At 43.7% G+C, this 21,150-nt stretch overlaps 1 protein-coding gene across 2 annotated transcripts in view; it reads left to right on the forward strand.

Moving 5' to 3' along the window:
* The window catches only part of PRPSAP1 (phosphoribosyl pyrophosphate synthetase associated protein 1), a 188,928-nt gene that overhangs the window by 88,791 nt on the left and 78,987 nt on the right, over positions 1-21,150 (forward strand). For both annotated transcript variants that reach the window (XM_085616928.1, XM_085616927.1), the window contains exons 3-4: positions 8,066-8,132; positions 12,294-12,469. In XM_085616928.1, coding sequence (XP_085473054.1) covers positions 8,066-8,132; positions 12,294-12,469 — 243 coding nt within the window. The remainder of the gene's footprint in view (positions 1-8,065; positions 8,133-12,293; positions 12,470-21,150) is intronic.

A 21,150-nucleotide genomic window follows, 5' to 3' on the forward strand; every position in this document is an offset into this window, starting at 1 on the left:
CTGGGTGTAATCGCCATAGCTTACTACAGAAAGACGAAATTCTTTTGAGATTAGCTAAGGGTGTGATATACAGGTTAAAAAGGGTTGGACTCAGGACGAGCCATGGGGTACCCCACAAGGAAGAGAAAAGGGGCTGGGGACGTACCCTACCAAAGCAACACATTTATTATAAATAGATGAGCAGCCTGATCCCTCTGGCTCTCGGGTGTTCCACCACAGTTTTTAGGACCTTGATGAAGCACCATGAAGCGGATGATAGACCGAAAGGGAGGGAGGTAAATTTGGAAATCTGAGATCTCCATTGGAATTGCTGAAAGCAACTGTGAGGAGGAAATATAGGAATCATGAGAGAAGCATTTTTTTTTTTAGATCTAGGTACACCATCCAATCGTTTGCCTGCAATAAATCCCTGAGGAGGTGGATCCCTTCCATTTTGAAGTTGCGGAAGACCAGCCACTCAAACTCTTTTAGATTTATTACTGGGCGTTGGCCCCCGTCCCTCTTCTCCAATAGGAAAAGGTTGCTGAGGAACCATAGGGATGTAATTGGACCTGAACAATCACTGTCTACTCCAAGAGTTGTGAAATCTCAGCATCTACTAGATCGGTTTGGGATTGGGAAAAAATTAGAGGGCACGGCCTCTGTGGCTGGAATGGGTAACCGCAGAACTCTGTTTGGAAACCTCTCACTGTTTGAAGCACCCATGCATCCGACGTAAGAGCCTCCCAGTTGTGATTGTTTTTTTGACAATCTGCCCCCATTTATGATGCCGAAAGAGGTTGAACACTCACCTTGAGATGAGTTGTAGAATGCATTGTTACTGGAAATCCCTCTCGAACCTTTATGGTGGGGGTAACTTCTAGTGGGATAGACGTTGCAGAAATGGGACAAGTTCTGTCACTTAGCCCATTGTAGCCCTGATACTCTGGAGCAGGCTTGGTAAATGACACGGCCGGCCAATCTTCCCCCTGCTACGACCGGCGTTGGCAAAAATATTCTGTGTATTTTCCTAACTCCCTAATGAAGGGATCTCCAAAGAGGCCCCCTTCCTCAATGGGACCTGCTTCAGATGTCACTAACTCCCCTAGTTGGGGGATCTATTTTTATTAGTAAGGATATGCGCCATTCAGTGGAAATTGCGCAGTTCATGTTTCTCAAAAAGATTATGGCTCTTTGAGCCCATCCCAATACGGCTTCGGGGGAGATAAGGGTACCAAATGCCTTAGCATCTTCAGCCATGCCTAAGATCTTGGGCAAGGGGCCTGCCACGTATAATCGTTTATCCTGACAGGAGTGCCAGGAACGACCTTTCCCCTTTTTGGGGTCCCTTACAAATTTGGCCTAAAAGGTGGCCATCCTGGCCCATATATCAGTGGTGAGAACGACTTTACCCCAAGGATGGGTTTGTGCATTCAGCCCGAAGGCGGCTACTGACTTCTTGTCCAAAGGTTTCCGCAGCCGGCCTGCCACATATGCGGCTGCCTTTGGACCTGGAGCCTCACTCCGCAGAACGTGGCTGCAACAAGTCATCCAGGTCCAGCATGTCTGAATCTGAGGCTGCAGGGCCTTTATCAGACTTGGATTCCCCTTGCAGAGAGGAAGGATTGTTGGATGGGCACCCAGGCCTGTCACCCTCCCCGTCTGTTTCTGTAGGAGAATCATCCCCATCCAAGGGGTCTGGAGGAGGGGGAGAAAAGGATGAACCCCCCAGAAGTACTTGGGATGGGGGAATTCCGGGAGGGTGTGTTGGGACTCCATGATGGCCCTTTTGCGGTGTGAAAAAGAATCCAGGTAGACATCGGGGTCGTTTGCGCTTAGTGGCTGATAGTGCCTGAGGCTGCCCTGGAGGTGTAGGAGCCAAAGGTGTCTTCCCTGGGAGTGTGGGGTTTGCTCTGTGTTTGCATTTGAAGGATTTTCTTCTCCAAGGGCGCCACAACCTGTTAAATTGCTTTTGGAAACATCCATACACTGGCAGATATCATCGTCAAAGGGAGGTAGGTTATTTCATGCTCATCCTCCACCTTGTACTCTTTGGAGTCCTTACTCATATACTCCGCAAGGTCCTGCATCTTTATAGTGGCTGAGTACAGACCTAGTAGATATGTGTGTAGAAGGAGGGCTATAATAACTGGTGGAAAGCCATGTAGGATACATAAAGGTTTACTGTGGGGTAAACAGTGAGCTCCCGCAAATGAGAAAGGCCCTGGGACACACACACACCCCTGTATACTATTTATGTTGGGGTGGGCGGGGGGGGGATAAACCGACGGAGCTGTGTCCCGGATAATATATTCAGCTCTTGCCCCGGATAATTATGTTCAGCTCTTGCCCACACATCGGTGTTCAGGATCCGGGGGGGGGGGGGGGGGGGGGGGGGGGCTCAGATTCATTGAAAATGCCACCAAACACAGCCCCCATAAGGAGAAAGCAGCTGACGCCCTTCACTGAGTGAAATTGACAGGTAAAACGGACTCACCGGGGGAGTGGAGTGCACTGAGCGGGAAGAATCTGTTGGGACGCTGCCCTCAGGCAGTCTCGCCCGACGCGCCCATGAGCCCAGAAATTGACACTGAATGCAGCCCTGGAGGAACGGGAAACGTTCCCATGGCTGTGCTGCAAACTAAAAGACGGTTAATGACCCAGGGGTACGATGATAATCCCTAGAGACCGTAGCTGGCCCACATTAACAGTACCAAACGAAGATATAGTGCCCAAAGCGTATAAAACAATATTGAGGAAAGAGCACTTAACTGGAGGCTGGTGGAGCAACAAACAAAGCGGAAGAAGGAGCATCCACAGAGGATCTTGCAGGGCATTAATAGCTGTGGATTGGACGGGCTATTTCCCAGTGGTTCATGAGACTGTGTTTTTTTTTTTTATTGTTATTTCCTGCTGTCATAATTGTTTTAATGGCTGCTGGTTAATAAAAAGCGAAGAAATAACAGCCTAATCCTCACCTCTGATCCTGACACAGAATTCAAAATGTGCCCCTAACCCTCCAAATATAATAAAGACGTTTTAGTGTGGTTAACACAATCCTAGATGGATTTCCTCATCCAAAACAAGTACAGTAGCAGAGTCCAGCCTTCAGAGAACAAAGTTCGACAGCCTTGTGTGAATACCCTGAAATAAGTAGAGTGGCAAGGGCACAAGGATCGTTGTAGCTCATGAAATTGTCCCCATCAAAGATATCGGAATCTTCAACTGTTAATCCACCTTTATCTCCATGGCTGTGAGCGTCCCATTTGTTTAGCTCATAAATGTTGAACTTGTTTATACTAATTTATACCCCCAGAAATTGAAAAGGCTTTCTTATCACAGTAACTTCAGTATGTGTCCCTTTCTCCGTCGGACCCCAAAAATATTTTGACCATTTAATATGTAGACCCACCACTAGCCCAGACTCCTCTGCCTATTACACCTCGTAAAATAAGACTGATTAGCTACTTGGATCCCTCTACCCACAAACATTTTCCCACAAAGGCAAGCAAGAGTAGTGCCAAAGCAAATACCAGATTACACTGAGTGGCTAAGATGGCCATTTCCTTGATATAGCATAATTTGCTTCAGCGAGCAACAAAGTACTCTCGTATCGCAGAGATTCATCTGAAACAGGTGCCACCCAGCCCAAATGTCGAAGTTTTCTTCATGAATTTACCAGTTGATACTCTTGAATAGTAGATCCCACAGTCAGTGTCAATACCTTCTTAAGGCTATTGTTGATATTAATTATAAGGAGTGGTCTGAAAGATTTCCATTCCTGTTGATCTTTTCTTTTGTAAGCAGTATAGCAAGAGTTGCATCTCAGCAAGCAAGGACGTTTTCTGTCACTATTTTAAAAAAAACACACACAAAAAAAAGCAAGGGTATTGATATTTGGGGCACATATAAATATTCATACTGTGGCTGTGCTCTGTATCATGCCTTTCACTATGGCATACCACTCGGTGTCAGTGAAGGATTTGTACTTGTACGCTCTGGTCCAGCCACAATACACACTTGATAGAGAAAACAAAGGATAATTACATAATAAAATCTCCCCATTTTTCAAATCCTTCTTTGATCTGTGTCACAGGTCTGCCTATATCTCCCTTCTGTAGATATGTGGCCAAATTTTCTGTCGCATAATTACCTACTTGATAAGATTTACATTCCAGCTGAGTATTTCATGCTATGCCATGGTCCCTTTTTGCTGATATCTACTTAGTTGAGCTCTCATAACAAGCCTAATCTCTGCTTGCCTGCATGTAATCATCTTAGCACTGGAGACAACCTCACTCAGGTTTAACATTTCTCTTAAGGTTATTTGGGACACACAAGTACAGTTTTTGAGTTATCAAAAATGTTACTATAGCAGACCCCCCTCCCACCCCCTGCAAACAGCAGCCTTTTCTAAATGTTGATTACTGCTAATTGGAAGTGTCTTTCACTTGTAAGAGTGCTTGAACAGGCTAGTTAGAGGCTGAATAGCATGGTGGGATGCTCCAGAAGAAAGATGGTCACTCTTAAAAGGAAGTTATTGTTAGTCCTTTTCACCCATAACCAATAATTGGGTACAATAACTGCATCTGTCTGTTAATGAAATATTTCATAGCTTTCTTATTAGACAAAGTTGTAATTCCATTAAAGTCTCAGAGGCGAGGATTAGGCTTAAACTTTCTCTATTTTATTATACCAGCAGCCATTAAACGGTTTGTAGATCAACACTAAACTACATTTCTCTTGGGTCCTTGGGAAAAGAAACAAACAGTCCATCCAATCGCTGCAGAACCTCTCAACATTCTCTGGAGACATTCTATCCTCCTCTTTCTTCCTACGAACACAACCGACTTCTCAGAGGATCACTCCTTTTTATTCTAATATGTCCCTAAGAAAACAAATTAATGATGTAAAGTTTTTGTTTCCACCACTTCTTTAGGGCAAAGATCATCAAACAATGCTGGAAAAAACACAAAATGTAGGCATTTCTGTCAAGGCAAGAAATTATCAACGACTCATTATTTGCATGACAATACATACCCATTAACTAAACATCTTCATATTCTAACATTACATCATATTGGGTGGGCATACTAATCTAGTCAGAAAAAAGGGTGGACTAATCCTCGCCTCCGAGTCCTCAATAGAATTGAAAGTTTCCGTTACAGTAATTAGGACATTTTTCATTATATGTCTGGACCGGAGATGGGTTTAGGCTAGTTTAAAGCTTCACCACCACCAGAGATGCCAGATTCGAAACTGGTTGGAAGTAAAACCTTTTAAATATAGAATGTGAGGACCAGTCCAATGCATTGAAAATGCCCTCCAATCAAGCTCCAAATGAAAAAGCTTTGGAAGCCATGCCCCACATCACAGACTGAACTGGGGTGGCGAAGTGAGCTAAAGAATGATGATGGATTCAACCCAGATCTGTGACTGGGGGTGAGTGTCAGAAAAGTTTCAGCGCTCTGTCCATCATCTCCTTGTGTTTGCTTTGTTTGCCCTAAGTTAGCAGGGTATGCCCAGATGTGAGTCCCTTGCTCACTTTGCCACTGGATTTAAACTAGCCTGGCTGATGAGAGCTGTTAGCCCGAAACCGGTCCCAGGATGCTTGTTTGCGGTCCAGTGAAGACATGGCTTGGCAGTTCGGGCTGGACTGTTCCCATTAGGCACAGGGTCATGACTGATTTGCATATAGCTGTGTCTGAAGTGGGGTGGCGAAGTGAGCTAAAGAATGATGATGGCTTCAACCCAGATCTGTGACTGGGGGTGAGTGTCAGAAAAGTTTCAGCTGTCCTTCCATCATCTCCTTGTGTTTGCTTTGTCCATCTCACAGAGTGAGCTCCAAACTGAGAGATGTGAATCCCTTCTTCCTGCATGGGCCATCGGACCCATCTAGCAATGGTAGCGGCAGAATCCACTTTGTGAGGTTTAGTGAGAGCAATGAGTAATTAATTACCTTTCACCCTGAGGGCGAAGATCCTCTGTCATAGACTCATAAGCCTTCACTGCTCTAACACACAGCTTTGGAACATCTGGAAATGCTGTATATGACACATTTCTTGAGTTACAACTCTGTCCATCTGGAATGAATACCCCAACTGTTACATTCATGACGCTCACATTTGAAACTCTTCAAAAGGAGCTCAAACAAAACAGGGTGGATAACGTTGCCAGCTTCTGTTTCCTGGCAGCCACTTATTTGAAGGCCTTGATTTTAACCAAATGAAAACCTCATTAACGCCCCATAATTTTGCACACCATGGTTCTGGTGGAACTGACAAACTAATACCTCTCAGAAATTTACAAACCAGATGGTGTTCCCCAACTGGTGTCCATCTATCAGCAAGTGGCTAGCCAAAATGGCAGATCTAAATGTATTAATGAACCTATAAGCCAGAAGGGCACCAGAAAATTCAGACTGCAGACAATGTCTGCCCCCAAGGGATCCACTTGCCATTGATAACACCAACCCAGACATCGAGACCAGACGGATCAAGATCTTTTATTTGTGCTATCTGCCCAGGCTCTAGAGCAACACAGCAGTCTCTCCAGAAATTACTGGGACTTTCCAATGTTCCCTGTAATCCACCAGGCCATGAGACAGAGGGAGCCTGCTAGAACCAGGTGATGAGGATTCCCTCGGGGATTCCAGAGAAGACCTTGAAACAGGGGAAGAGGGATTGGAAAATCCCAAGAAAGTTCCATCAGAACTTGAAACCAGACTTTAAATCTCCAAATTGAGATAATCATTACTAAATCCGCCCATTGTCTCCGAACTTGGGCGGATGTAGTTTAATGTCGATCTACATAACGTTTAATGGTTGCTGGTGTAATAAAGTGGAGAAAGTTTAAGCCTAATCCTTGCCTCCGGTCTCGACATAGAATCATAGCTATATGTACCTCCCAACTTTCATGCATACCCCTTCAAATTAATTGTTGCCTCCCTTAAGCTAAATTACAGACTTCATACATTCGATACATGAAAGTAAAGCTTTAGAAGGGGGTTCAAACAAATGGAGTTTGCAGGTCACCTCGACTCTCCTCTTCTACTGAGATCGTTATCCATTTGTTAATGTGCATTTGGAGATTGCCTTTGAGTCTGTGATCTGTTAGCTCTGCCCTGTAATATGCAGTGTGATGGTGCCATGTCTGCGAATAAGGAGGGTATGAGATTTGTAGGATCTCATCCATGACACCTCCTTTGGTCCCATTAGCGTGACCCTGTAATCTCAAGTGTTTCAGCATGTCTGCACTTAAAGGGCCATTGTCTGCTCTCCCCATTGTGCTGGAGGCTGTGGGCGGAAACCAGGTTGTACCCGCTCCCCCACTCCAGCCATGGCTTAATTGGATGTCCTTATTTAGCAAGGCGCTGCAGCAAAGATATACTGCCCTGTGACAGACTATATAAAAAGGCATATGAAGGGTACACTTACCTACTGAGAAGTTGAGCATTTAGGGCCCACAACGGGGTTCTGTAACAGGCCACATCAAGTTGTGCTGGTACACTGCCTCCACACCCTGCAGGAAAGTTTGGTGAACGCATCTCCAGCTTCTGAGTATTCATGACATCCAGTTGAGGTAACGCTTGGAGGCCAGGGGGACCCTGATATGTCTTATTGTATTGCGTTGGAGCTATACCAAGAGACTCACTAATTGGCTTTTTTTGATCCAGTTTTCAGGATTTTTTAAGTGACTGCTCTGAGTCTCTAAAATGGGTATGATTTGTTGGAACGGTAGACTTCCTGGGTAATAGCAGTAACTTTTCCTCACTTCGTCACTCAGTGGCACACTGGGATCAGAGGCAACATTTGGAAAAAACCACCAGCAGTGATCGCAGCACCAATCTGTTGAGAGTTCAGGTGCAGGGCGGTTAACAGTATGACAAGGGAGCAGCTTTTTTTTCATGGCATATTAAATGTCTTGGCACTTCGCATGTGGAGTGTTGTTTGAACATATCAGTACTTAGTTCTGTGTGCTAACTTGCTAAGCAAATGTCGCACGTGATTGGGACGTGGTATGTTTGTATTTTGAGCCTGCGTTCAAGTCCAGATGATGACTTTTCACTTCACTTTCATATTTTCAGAAACAAGAGTGGAAATAAAAGAATCAGTTCGTGGTCAAGATATCTTCATCATTCAGACAATGCCTTGGTAATTATTTATTTTGTTTGTCTTGGTCATCCTCTGTGCCAGCACCACAAAGCATGATTTGTCATTTATTCTAACCCATTCATGTATTGAAGCTTCTCGAGGTGTATTGCTGCACATATTATGTTTATTTACTTTTAGTAAAGTGTATGTATGTATGTATGTATGTATATATATATATATATATATATATATATATATATAATTCATTTTTGCCTCATTAGCAGGCACAGACTAGAGTAAGAGCATCAAATGTGTGTAAATTGGCTTGAGGCTGTGGCAGAATGCTCAGGGAGCCTAGCCTGTTAATTGGTTACATTCAGGGATATTCCAGGAGAGGAGTTTGGGTTTGTGGAAAATGTAGGGAGGGACCTGGGAAATGAGTGGGAAGGAGCTGATTGGAGCAATGAGGTTTTGTTTGGAAGAGGTTGGCTGAAAGGCAAAAGGTGTGTGGGGATGAAGCTCACTGGAAGACAGGTAGTGGGTGGGGAATGGACCTTTGGAATGAATATCCAGCTGCATCTGTCTGCCCGGTATCATAATCACCGGGATCGGGTTATGCAGTGTTCCTCTGTGTCTTCATTGAGCCTTGAGCTTTTCAGCATTTGAAACACCACTTCGGCCAAGCTTGATTATTGCAGTGTTTACACTGTAGGGAGAAGATCCTGATCGTCCCTCAGACTGGTGTGCATTGTGTCTGCTTGTTTGTGGCTCTTCTTAGTTGGGGATATTGGAACCTCATTATGACTGCAAAGGTGTGTAGGAAGCAATGATCTCTCAGCAAAGGAGAAGTGACTGCACTTTAAGGATAACATAAATGGAGGTTCATGACCTTTTCAGTCGTGGTTTATCATGATGTCTGAGGCAGAAAAAAAGGGCTCTTAATAAGATGCCTGTGAGCTTTAGAGTGTGGTTTTGATAGATCTGAGACTGAATGACCTGACCCATAGTGTACAAATACCTAAAATTCTTAACAGATTACAAAGTGTCACATTCCACCCCAAGACTCTGCCAATGGCGCTAGACTTTCAGCCATATCCAGTTTTTCAAGTAATGCGTTGATTCATACAAAAACAAGGTGCAATTACTCATTAAACTTAAAATTGTGCAAAGGTTAAAAACCTTACGTTAGACCTACATTTTGCAAGAAATGAGCCCCATAGACCCCGTCAGACAAATACACTGCACCCTACAAGTATTGTAATTATAATAGTAATAAAATGATAAAGATCAATTTTAACAGTATTTCTTTACTGATGAAAAAAGTCTGAGGCTTGATACTGGGTATCAAGCCTCAGGCGGGAAAGTATTTTTTAAAACCACGTCTAAATTTCCTGCTAAGAAGAAAGAGTAACGTTTATGTGCCATTAGAAACAAGAATTGCAAGCAATACGCAAGTGTCAAAAAGTCTTAGGGTCAACCTAGTGTTTTCCATCACCACTGAGTGAAGAATTAAAGAGGAAGTATGGATGGATGGCAGGAGTGCTGAGGAGGGGAAATGAGGCAGAAGGTGATGAGGATGTCACAGTTGAGTAAAAATCCAGGAAACGTGATATACTCTCCTTAATAGGCAACTAAAAAAATGAGAAGGGAGAGATTGGAGGAGCAGCTGAAGGGAGAGAGTTGAAGGTTAAAGGTTGTTAGGCAGGCTTAAAAAGACACTAAAGGATTGTTCTTGGTGCAATAGGGGTTTCCAGCTATAAGCTTACAAGGAAAATGTATTTATTCATTCCTGGTGTTGTCTTTGAAGCGCTGTGTCGCCTTTTTGCTTCACCAGAGCACTGGGAGCCATGTCAAAAATTAAATGTTTGTTATAGTCTGTTAGAATAGGTGAGGATGTCGTCTGACCCCATTCTGATTAGTGTTCAATTGAGAATGTGCCTGAACAGCTCAGTTTTCAGGACCACTTGTGATTTGGTTTGCATTTCAAGCTAGGACTAATGGTGTTAGTGTTGAAGGCCTGGCACATCCAGAGATCAGCATCAGTGTTTCACATGCTTGAACTATTGTTGATGGAAAACGTGAGCGGATGCTGAATGTAGGTTTCAGATGTTGGGAAATAAGGCCGTTTCCTCAGGAATTTTGGGCCTTTAGTCCAATATACTTTATGAAACTGGAACAGAGAACCTTGCGTTTAATGTGGAGAATAGGTGGTAAAAATGATGAACATAAGTGGGTGGGGAAGAAAGTACAAGCGAGCATGGCTAGGCAGTTGGGATTGTAAAAAAAAGAAAAGGAAAATACAGATATGAACATGGTGGCGTAGGCAGAGGAGATGGGGGGTCGGGAGTATGTAGCATGGCACAAGAGTCATGCGAGGGGAAGGTCTGTGCCTATTTCTCCAATCGATAGATTGGAAAACAAGGGACTAGGGAGGGGGGACAAAAGTACAGGTATGGCAGCAAAGATGACTAGTGTTTTAAAGGGCAAGGCCAGAATGTCTGGACACACCCTCTGTGTTACATTTAGTAGTTGCTATAGTTAATTAGCCCTGGTATTATTGACTGGTTGGCCTTGTATCCTAGTAGAGAATGACATAGACAATATTAGAAGTATTAGGTGTTAACATTTTCTAGATTCAAAATGACAAATCATAATTACATATCTATATAAGTGAGTAAATTTATTATAAGCGTAAGCAGTGAAGGAAACATTGTCTTTTGACATCAAACTTTAAGGCATTAAAATGTTTTCATGGCTGTGCCCTCTGAGAAGAGTCCCAGTCACTCTCTCATTGAGTCTTGCTTACAGGTTGTTGGTGGCAACCTCATGTTACCAATAAAGTACTACATACATACATACATACATACATACATACATACATACAGTACGGAGAGTTGGTTTTTAGTCAGATGTTTGTATCTTTGTGAGTTGTGATTGGTTGAGTGGTCTGTCCTTAAAGCCATGGCATTTTGTGGAAAGGTACATGGGCTTGTAGTAACCTCTCCACTGTTCTGACCCCCATCTGTCTCTGCACACCTTGAGGCTTCTCCTTGTATCCCCAGTGCAGAGTGACCCTTCCCTCCCCCACTGTCGCCACCTGCTACCTGTGCCAGCACCACTTGTACTACTTGAATTGCATCACAAACATTGGCAAAGAGGACCCCATCTGTGCATGTGCATACTTAGCAGCCATCTTGGGGCACGAAAAAATGGCAAAGCCAATAGTGAGCACCCATTGGTAAAGGTGAGACCTGTTGACTTTGCCAAAGATTGCCTTTTCTTTGTCTTCACAAGCATAATTTTCTTAAACACTTGAAAACCTCGAAGGGTATTCAACTAATACCCCTCTTCAGGTTTTTTTCTTCTAGCTCCAGGAAGTATGTTTTTAAGATTTATTCATAATTTTATCATGAACAGCAAAGATAGCAATATATATTAACTAAAACAATGTTTGATATGGACCTCTACGACATGTACACAGATGGCATTTTCGTTCTGATCACTCAATTGTGACATTTCGATTCCCCTGATCCCCTTCTTCATCCCCCAACATCAATGTGTGCAGCATCGCAGACTAGACTTTCAAATCATCAGAAGTTTAAGTCCACTCCCCATGTTTCAGCTGGCAGCTCCAGTTCTTTATCCCAGCCCAACCCGCAACACCATTTTTTGTCAGTCAGCCTTCAGTGTTCTATAGGACCACAATGTATGCCGTGAGGTGATTGAGAGACAAAGGGTAATTGCGTAGAACATGTACAGGTTGAAAGTGGTTAGAAGCTATTCAGACGGCAATTTGATACGAGTGTGCAGCAGCATCTATTTTGTCAAATATTCATTTTTGGATGCATGATGTATTTGCTGACATATTGGGTTGCCATTGGCCCTTACCTACCTGCATATTGAAATGTGTGGTTAGTAGCTTTATAATACACACCAGAATTCTTTTTGAGAGGTTCCTTGCTTGGTTAAGTGCTTTCAAAGCAAATGGTCTTTTTAATGGCATAGAAAAGATACCGACGCTTTGACATGTGTGCCCCCTGCTGTTGTGTTAGGAACGGCAATAAACAACTAATACTCTCATTTAGAAATGATTGTGTAAATCCAACCCTAACATGGAGACCTGCTATGGAGACCTACCCCAGCAGTGCTTCTGTGCATTGTGTGTGAGTTGGTTGGAATCCTATGTTGATGTAAAGAGTTTTGTATATTTGGTTCTTGCAGCAGGGACGTGAACACAGCGGTCATGGAGCTGCTAATCATGGCTTATGCCCTGAAGACGTCCTGCTCGAAGAATATCATTGGTGTCATTCCGTACTTCCCCTACAGCAAGCAGTGCAAGATGAGGAAGAGGGGATCTGTTGTTTGCAAGCTCTTGGCTTCCATGCTGGCCAAAGCAGGTAAGTTGGGTGATCTGTAGAAAGTCCTTGAAGTACATTGGGAAGGACTGGGACAGAGTGTAAAAAATGTAGATGGAATATTTGCTGTGCTTCAACGCTAAAAGTATTACTTTTACTAGCAAAGGAATGCACTGCGGTAGAAAGGCATGGATAAAAGGGTATGTAAGGTTGATAAAGGTACAGACACCAGTCAGAAGCTCTTTAGGATATCTTTAAATGATGCTTCATTCTGCACAGCTTTATAGCGCAATGTTGCTCAGCTGCTTTTCTACTCTTAACTGAACTCCATTCTAAAAATGCTGGGCATTCCTATCTTAGTCACAGTCCTGACTGTTCTGTGGCATTAAAGAGCACATACATTGTAAACTGTTCACTGCTATAATACCACAGGGTGGACTGGGGATGTTCAAGTGATGCCCTGACTTGTATTCAAGATTTGGGTTCAAGTTTGAACAGCCATGTGTAATCCCTGTGAAAAGACATATCTACTGAACACGTTTAGGACTTGCAAACCTTGCTGCTGGCTCATTTTGTGTCATCCTTTGAAGAAATTGCCTTCTAATCACACCTATGTACTGGTTGCTGCACTGCAAAAAAGTGGGCAGAATCTATAGCAAGATATATGTAGACTTTGAGGCATTTCTATGCAGATCAACTGTGGACCAGTTTATGCCATGAACAGCAGTTGTCATTGGGAGTCATTATTTTCCAACTAATGGATTTTTTCCGCTACAGACCGCAAGTAGAATATGCGTTCATCTTAACCTTAACTGTGTCTATTGCAGTTTACAGTTCTACTGGTGTTTTGTCCTTCCTCCGGCTGCTACCCTAGACTTGTAAACAGTTATTAGAACAAAGTAAAACCTCCGCATGCACAATACATTTTTAGGTCTGTAGTAACCACCTTTTTCCAACCACAGGCCCAGGGTAGGCGCTGGGTGCCTTTTTTTTATTTGCTAGAAGTGGTGCTACAGTATTGTTTCATATTTATTACTTAAGTTGCCATATTACCCGGAACAGAAACAGTGTATTAAAGAATTATTCGGTGCCTAGGATAGTGATGGGTAATGGATATATTTGTGTGGAAGAATGTAAGGAAAGGAAGACAAATCCCTTGAGCTAAGGGTGATAAGAGCTGTCAGGAAGGCTGGACTGGTGGACTTCCTCATTTATGAGATGGTTTTCCTAAGGTAGTCTTGAAGATTGGAAGGCATGGATGGAAGGGTATGGACGATTGGAAGCAGACCTGTGCTGTAGTTGAAGGGCATTCCAGAAGAGAGGACCAATATAATGTGCCAAAGCAGGATTGGAAGCCGGTTGGTAGAGGATGTGGTTTGAGAACTTTGATGAAGGTTGGCAGATCCCTGCAATCTAGCTGGGTTGTGTTTAAAGCAGATAGTTGGGAGGTAAAGGGGACCAGGTCATTGATTGCTTTGAAGATCAGGTTAGGCAGCTTGAACTGGGCCTGCCTGCTCAATGGGAGGTATACAGCTTTTAGACTTAAACGAGAAGTGTCTTCTTAGTGTGGGTGTGTTGTTAAATGAATTGCCTTGTCAGTGGGAGAGAAAGCTTACTTGAAACCTCACTCTGACTTAGTTTCAGGTTTGCATCCTCTAATTTAAGGGGCATGTTTTTCTATTAATTTCTTTGAAGAGTTATTGTTTACCATATTTTTCTCTTTTGTTCATGTCTGATTTTGGCCCTTGCTGTGCATAGATTTGTTTTTCTCCATTTTTCAAGCTAGGACGATTCTTAGATGTCATTTTGAGGCTCTTGCTGGTGCAGTGGAGGAATGGAGAAGCCCACCTTGGCTATCGGTATTGAGACAGTTGGTGTCTGCAGCTTCTGTAGAGACAGCATAGATTTTGAGCTGCTGATAGTCTTAAGTTCTCCTCTTCACTTGTTCTAACTGGTTCTCAGCTGTTGGCTTGTTCTAATTGACCCCATGTCCTAATGTTCTCTTTCCCAGCAGCCATCTTTATCCATTTGGTACCTGGTGATTTGTTGTTACCTCATTCACTGCATCTTCCCTTTTTGGATATTTTCCATGACACCTAGTGATGCTGAAAGGCATTTCGGTCCCTGGAGATTAACCTGCTCGGTGGGCTTCCATTAGCTGATAAGGGGCTGTATTGGGGGGGAGTAGCTAAAACAAAGATTGAGAATTCAGAGGAGATGACCAACATATTGGGCCTGGTGGGTGAAGTTGGAGTTAAATGTAAGAAAAAGCATCGGAGAAGTGCAGCATCATGTTGTTCGTCACTGGATTTTGGGAATCCATGACTGTAGAATAACTCTGTGCCGCTGAATCTTTCTGGATTCACATCCTAGGCATTATTCTATCATCTAGTGGTTGGGTCTGGAATTGTCAGTATTTTCTCTTTTTTTTTCTTCGGAATAGCAGTGGATGACTTCCTCCAGAGAATGTAAACCGATACTGACTATGGAAGATCGATGCTGTCCTACAGCTCAGAGGCCAATTCAGGGTATGAGCCATGCCTTGTAGGAGAATGCCTTCATGAGGAGGTTCACAGCCAACAGCCTCCAGTGCCTGTTTTGCTACACAGTAACTGAGCCACAGCACTATAACACAGTAGCAGAACTCAAGTCAGCAAAGGCATCCCTTTCGTGACCATGTTTCTGAAAGGGGAGCAGCACTTAGAGGAGCTCAACACACCACCAAGTGACTGACTCTGCAACACATTGCCCCTGCCACTCAACCCCTGTAGGGTGCAGAACAAAGAGTGGCAAAACATCACCTCCGGCAAATGGACAAACAACATAATCCAACATTGATTTTGCATAGAAGTATTAAAAACACCACCCAACATAAAACCAAGGGCAGGGCGCCAAACTATAAGGACACCTTCGCCCCCCTCCCCCCCAAAAAAGCAGTGGCCGATCTGCTTTACAAGGCTAAATAAAGAGTACCAAAGTCAGAAAGAGGGCAAGAAGTGGTCTTTGTATACTTCCCCGTCCCTAAAGCTAAATTATGATTAAGGCCCATCTGGACCCTCAATGAGTACATCTAAACTCAGAAGTTTCGAATGACTACACTACACGAGGTCATCCCACTCCTCAACAAGGGGGACTGCTTGACAACAGTGGACCACAAAATTGCATACATATACGTGACAGTGAATGAAAGGCACAAGTACTTTCTAAGATTCGTAGTAGACAGGTCAAATACCAGTTCACTCTGCTGCCTTTCAGATTAAAATCAGCACCGCAGGTGTTCACAAAATGCCTGGCTACACTAGCAACACACATGCGAGGAAGGGGAACCATGTCTACCCCTGCATGAGCGACTGGCTCATAAAGGTAAAGTCATACCAGCCGTGCAAGTAATACGCCAACATGGTGATAAAAACACTGCACAAATTAAGTTTCTCAGTCAACTTAGAAAAGTTGTTCCACACAGAAAGACAAAAAATGTTCCTAGGGGGTCACACAAGAAAAAGCCTTCCCAGTACATAAGTGAGTACAGGCGATGACAGAACAAGTTTGCCTAAACCAGAAGATGTGAGTATTGCAAGGGAACGTAATGATAGTGGCATTCCACCTGCCGGTGTGGAGAACACAGAAGGAGACATACTAAGCGGAAAAAACAGTATATCCACAAATGGGTACTCAAGTGCTACAGCGTACCTTTAACAAGTGGTGAACCTCACTGGTGGACTTAGTCGCAACATAAGAGAATGCAAAATGTCAAGACTTTGCACCCAGGTACCCGGTCCGCCAATCCCTATCGATAGACTAGTCGGGGGAATATGCATAAGCTTTTTCACGAATGCCCCTCGTGATAGAGAGGTACAAACAGGTGTACATGATGCTCATCCTCCATAGCAACGCAGTGGGTCAGACAGACATGGCTCTCCGACCTAGTGGAACTAGCACAGGGAACTGTGATGTCTCTGCTAACATGACAGGACATTCTGACCATACAGGGGCCAAAATGTTCAACCACAAAGTAAAATCGCTCAGCTTGGGGGCCTGGCTACTGTGGGTATAGAATACAGACATCTCCAGCTGCCAATAAGAACCTTGGAGGTACTCAAAGAAGACAACCAACAATAAGGAAGTGTTACTCCAAAAATGGAAAAAGCTTAGAAAATGGTGCACCAAGGACAGTCTCCCACAGCTGCATCAGAGGACACCACAGTCCTGAAATACCTCATGCACTTGCTTGATGAGGGCTTTCTTACGCCACACTAAAGGTACACCTAGTGACTATTGTAGCATACACAATGAGCCTGATAGGAAGAGGTTTTTCCAGACACCAGTGGTCAAAAGGTTCTGGAACTAGCAAACTAATAATGCTGGCTAGAACACTGGCAATCCCCACATGTAACCTCAGTCTAGAACTTATGCAACTGATGAAGCTACCATTTGAGCCAATACTGTGCTACAAGTCCTCACTTCAAAGACTGCTTTCCTGGTTGTCATAATATCACCACGCAGAGGAAGTGAACTGCAGGCCCTAATGGTGCAGGAGTCGTATATTCAGATTCACCAGGACAGGATAATAAGGAGATCTAACCCTAAATTTCTGTCCAAGATTGTATCACTCTTCCATGTCAATCAGACAAACTCCCTGGATTCTTTCAGGAACCAAAGCCACGAGCAGAACATGCCCGACACGTGCTGGACATCAGGAGGACGGTGATATGCTACATAGAGGAAACCAAAACAATCAGGAAGAGCAGTCGGATTTTCATCTCTTTCTCACCAGCAACTAAGGAGTTACCAGTTACAAAGGGAATTATAGCACGATGGATAGTTCAGGCAATACATAGGTGTCACACAGCAGCGAGAGTGGCGTTAGAGAAAAGGTCAAAGGCGTGCTCCATGAGAAGGAACAGGGCCATCACTGGCTTTCATACCTAATGTCTCAATCAGTGACTTCTGCCAGGCGACCACATGGTCCTCTATACCTACCGTTACAAAACATTATTATATTAGGATTCAAGCAATCAAAGAAGCACAGGTGGGACCAAAAGTACTTAAACTTCTCTTTGCAAACACAGACTTGTTCTCTACCCAACCTCCCACAGGACAGGAGAACACCACTATGTAATCTCTGTACAGCATGTGAATCCAGAAAGATGCACGCTGCAAAACAAAATGGTTACTTTCCTGTAGGAGTAGTTTTGCAACCTGAAGTCTTTCTGGATTAACATATGATCCTCCGCCATAAACTGAGTGCAGACCTTTGCAAACTAGAGGACAGGACAGCCCATAAGAACGCAAGGGAATCTACACGTATAAAGATGCCGGATAAAAGGAACCTGAATATGTCGACCATGCAGTGGAGCTTTCTGGACGTACATCTGGCGTCATAGAGGAGGGATAGACCTCCAAATGGTGATGACGATGCCCACTCAAAAAACAAAAACAAAAAAAAGAGGAGGAGGAAATGGAGCCATTCCTAACCCAACCACTAGATGGTGGAATAATATACAACATGTGAATCCAGAAAGTCTTAAAGCTGTAAAACTACTTCCATATATAAGTATCCATTTCATTCTAATGTGTTCAAAGCTGAAAAAACAAAGTAGGCATTTGAGCCTCTTTATGCAGGATTTAACATATGGAAAAAGTGATCTTGCCACTTTGAGGGCTTCTAAAAACTGCATTCGGCACTGCAGGGTCAAGTATTTTTCCATTCACTTAGAAAGGATCCCAGGACTCTACATCTCCTTTGTAAAGGTTTTCTTTTGACTGAAACCTGCTTTATTTTCTTGTGTTTCTTCCTTTAACTCAAATTGGCATTGCATCGGTTTGGGGTTTCAGTCTTTTGAATGTGACATTTGCCTTTCAGATTCTCACTCTTTTAAGAAGCACATGATTTGTCAGGACGTTCCGTACATGAAGTGTGGGACAGGTGGAGACCGCCTAATAACTATGATACAAGAGTTTGGTGTTACCTCTATTGGGTCCAACTGCTTAGCATTGTGAATGAACACAAGTCATTCTCCTCAGTCCTGTGTGTGTGTGAGAACTGACTCTCCAGGGGACTCAGACCAATCTCATTATCACTGCTTCACATGAAGGTGCTTGATGTTGCACCATTTGATGTTGAGGGTTTTTGGAGGCATTTTGTTTGACCTGTAGGTCCTATTCACCTTATAGATCTCTCTTGACACTTAGGTCTTCAACCTCTGACAGGTCTGTTCCCTGGATGCCTCCTATGTTGTGACATTACCCTTCTGTTGAGCGCTAGCTCATGGAGCAGAATCAGACCCCTATCCCACACTGACCACATTGAACCCTTGGCTGAGGAGCCTCTGCCCATGCCAGCATTGAAGGATGATGCATCTTCTCCATACCAACCGAATACTACTGAAAACAATGCATCGCTCCAAAAAGCAATGAAACCTGCAACAGATGGGCTTGAGCTTTCTCTGATCTCCACAGATTGATCTCCAATAACAGCAAGGGGGCTTTAGCATGAAAAACATCATGAGCGAGAATATCCAGTTCAGACCATCCCAGGGAAGATACTCGGGGCAGTGCCTCCCAGGGAGGAATGTTCTAGAGTTTCTTGCTCCAGAGACGACCATTCAGGGGATGAAGATGCACGCCGTTGGGAAGCACGCTTCCACAATCACCAGAAAGAGGAGCAGGAGACTTTTCATAAGCTAGGTGATACAGGTTTTTAGGTGTCAATTCAAGGTGATGTTGAAGCCAGGGGTTGGTGGATCTAGGAAACTCCTGCTCTCAATTGCCACCTTTTTTTTCATCCTTTCTCTCCCCCTCCCTAACTAGCCTAAGCAAAACTATTACTTTTTCATCCTGGTACCACTTTGTAGTGCATTCCTGGGAGAGAGCATTTGCTACTATGTCCCATCATGGCAAAAGAAAATTAGAGACAGATGGGTGCTATATGTTGTACTGAATTTACATAAGATCAGGTCCTGCTTCTCTCTGTCCAACATCTCTTCGAAGGTATTAAGACCTTTTCCCCATGACCGGCTACTACGGGATCTCAACATGTCATAAAAAGAGAGGCAGTAGCCCGAGGTCCAAACTTCAAATAAACAATGGTAACCATTCCTGCTACTTCTTGGTCACCTAAAAGGAATTAAAACACCTAGATCAAGAGAGAAAACATCCAAAATTTAGCAATACACCAGGTATTTCCTCACCTACGCTAAGGAGGCCTGATGATCTGTGCTGTAGACTTAGAAGATATCTATTTTTAAGTGCCAGTCTTTGTGAATCAAAGGCATTTCCTGATGTTTAAAATTTGACAAGGTTATTAATAGCAGCAAGTCCTCCCCTTCTACCCAAAGCAGCTACTTGTCTCTTCTTTGTTGCAACAGAATTTTCATTTACTTCTCCCTGGACAATTGACTGGTCAAGCAAGCTCCCAGCACAATGTGGTGCTGGATCTGCAGACAACTTTAGACCTTACCCAAGGACTAGATCTTCTAATAAATGCAGCAGAGTCAACCCTCTTGTAGTTTCAGGTTTTGTATGCAAGGATCTCAAAAATTATGCCGAAGGATGGGGTCCCAACTTATGCAATTTCATACCTCAGAGTCACCCATGGAGCTGAAGTATTGCGTCAACATGCTGGAGGTTGTGACCAGCCATTGTGGCCTCAATTTATTCCTGTCAGCTATATCAACCAACACTATTCTTGTACAGTCTTGCATCACCACTGCATTGTATTACATAAACAGTTGAATGATAACAATGTTGATAGCTCTCTCTTAGTTGTAAGCATGATACTGACAATATGGTGTTGAAGATGGGTAAAACCACCAGGCACCTTTTCAGAAGACACAACTGGTTCACTGCAGTCTGTGAACCTGTTGACTTGAGTACGATTGAGTCACTTCTGACCAGCTGGGCACACGCCCACTTCTGGTCCCTGCTTTTGGACTTTCATGTTAGGTGTCTGTACATCTCTACACCATAAGATATAGTTATTTTAATTAAATTAGTCTTCTCAGGCTTTACTCCTTCTTTCCTAAGTTTTGTCCTTCTTTCCTTATCTTTGGAAGAGCAAGGGGAAGGATTGGCACCAAATGGAAACTGGAATGTGGATTAACCTGAAGGAATCAAAGTCTTGTGACAAAGGTCTTTTGGCTGCTAAGCTATGCCCAGCGCAATACTAGTTTTAGTAAGATGCACTGTAATTTTATTGAGCAGATGTCCTTGCAGAAACTAGATATATATTCTGCTTGCTAATACAGGCATCTGAACAGTCTCTGGGACTAATGTCCTGGAACATCAGCAAACCCTGCTACATCTGCAAGGGGAATCTCCATTTTGTTTAGTGCCCACTGTATACTCCATTAGAGACTATTAGTCCTGCGCACAGTCTACTAATTACAGTATAATATATTTATTTCTTAGACAATAGAGAGAGAGTGAGAGGTTTTCCAGAACAGAGTTGGTATGCCTTCGTTTGACTAGTAGTTCAGGAAAATGGCATGTGGTCCAGAACAGCTGCCTACTATTTCCATTGCCTGCTATGAGGGGTCAGTTGTCACTCTCGACTAAGGGTAAAAGGTGGGAGACACCATTGGTGTGATCCAGTACGTTTGCTCCCTATTGCCATTGCAATAGGGGGCAACCCTTGACCCTGCCTACAGGCAGGTCGCTCCCCACACCGCGCAGCTCCACCTGACTGCGCCAGTGCCCCCAGCCCAGCTTCTGCTGTTGTGTCT

The sequence above is a fragment of the Triturus cristatus genome, chromosome 7, assembly GCF_964204655.1.
Source record: "Triturus cristatus chromosome 7, aTriCri1.1, whole genome shotgun sequence".
In the NCBI taxonomy this organism is placed as follows: domain Eukaryota; kingdom Metazoa; phylum Chordata; class Amphibia; order Caudata; family Salamandridae; genus Triturus; species Triturus cristatus.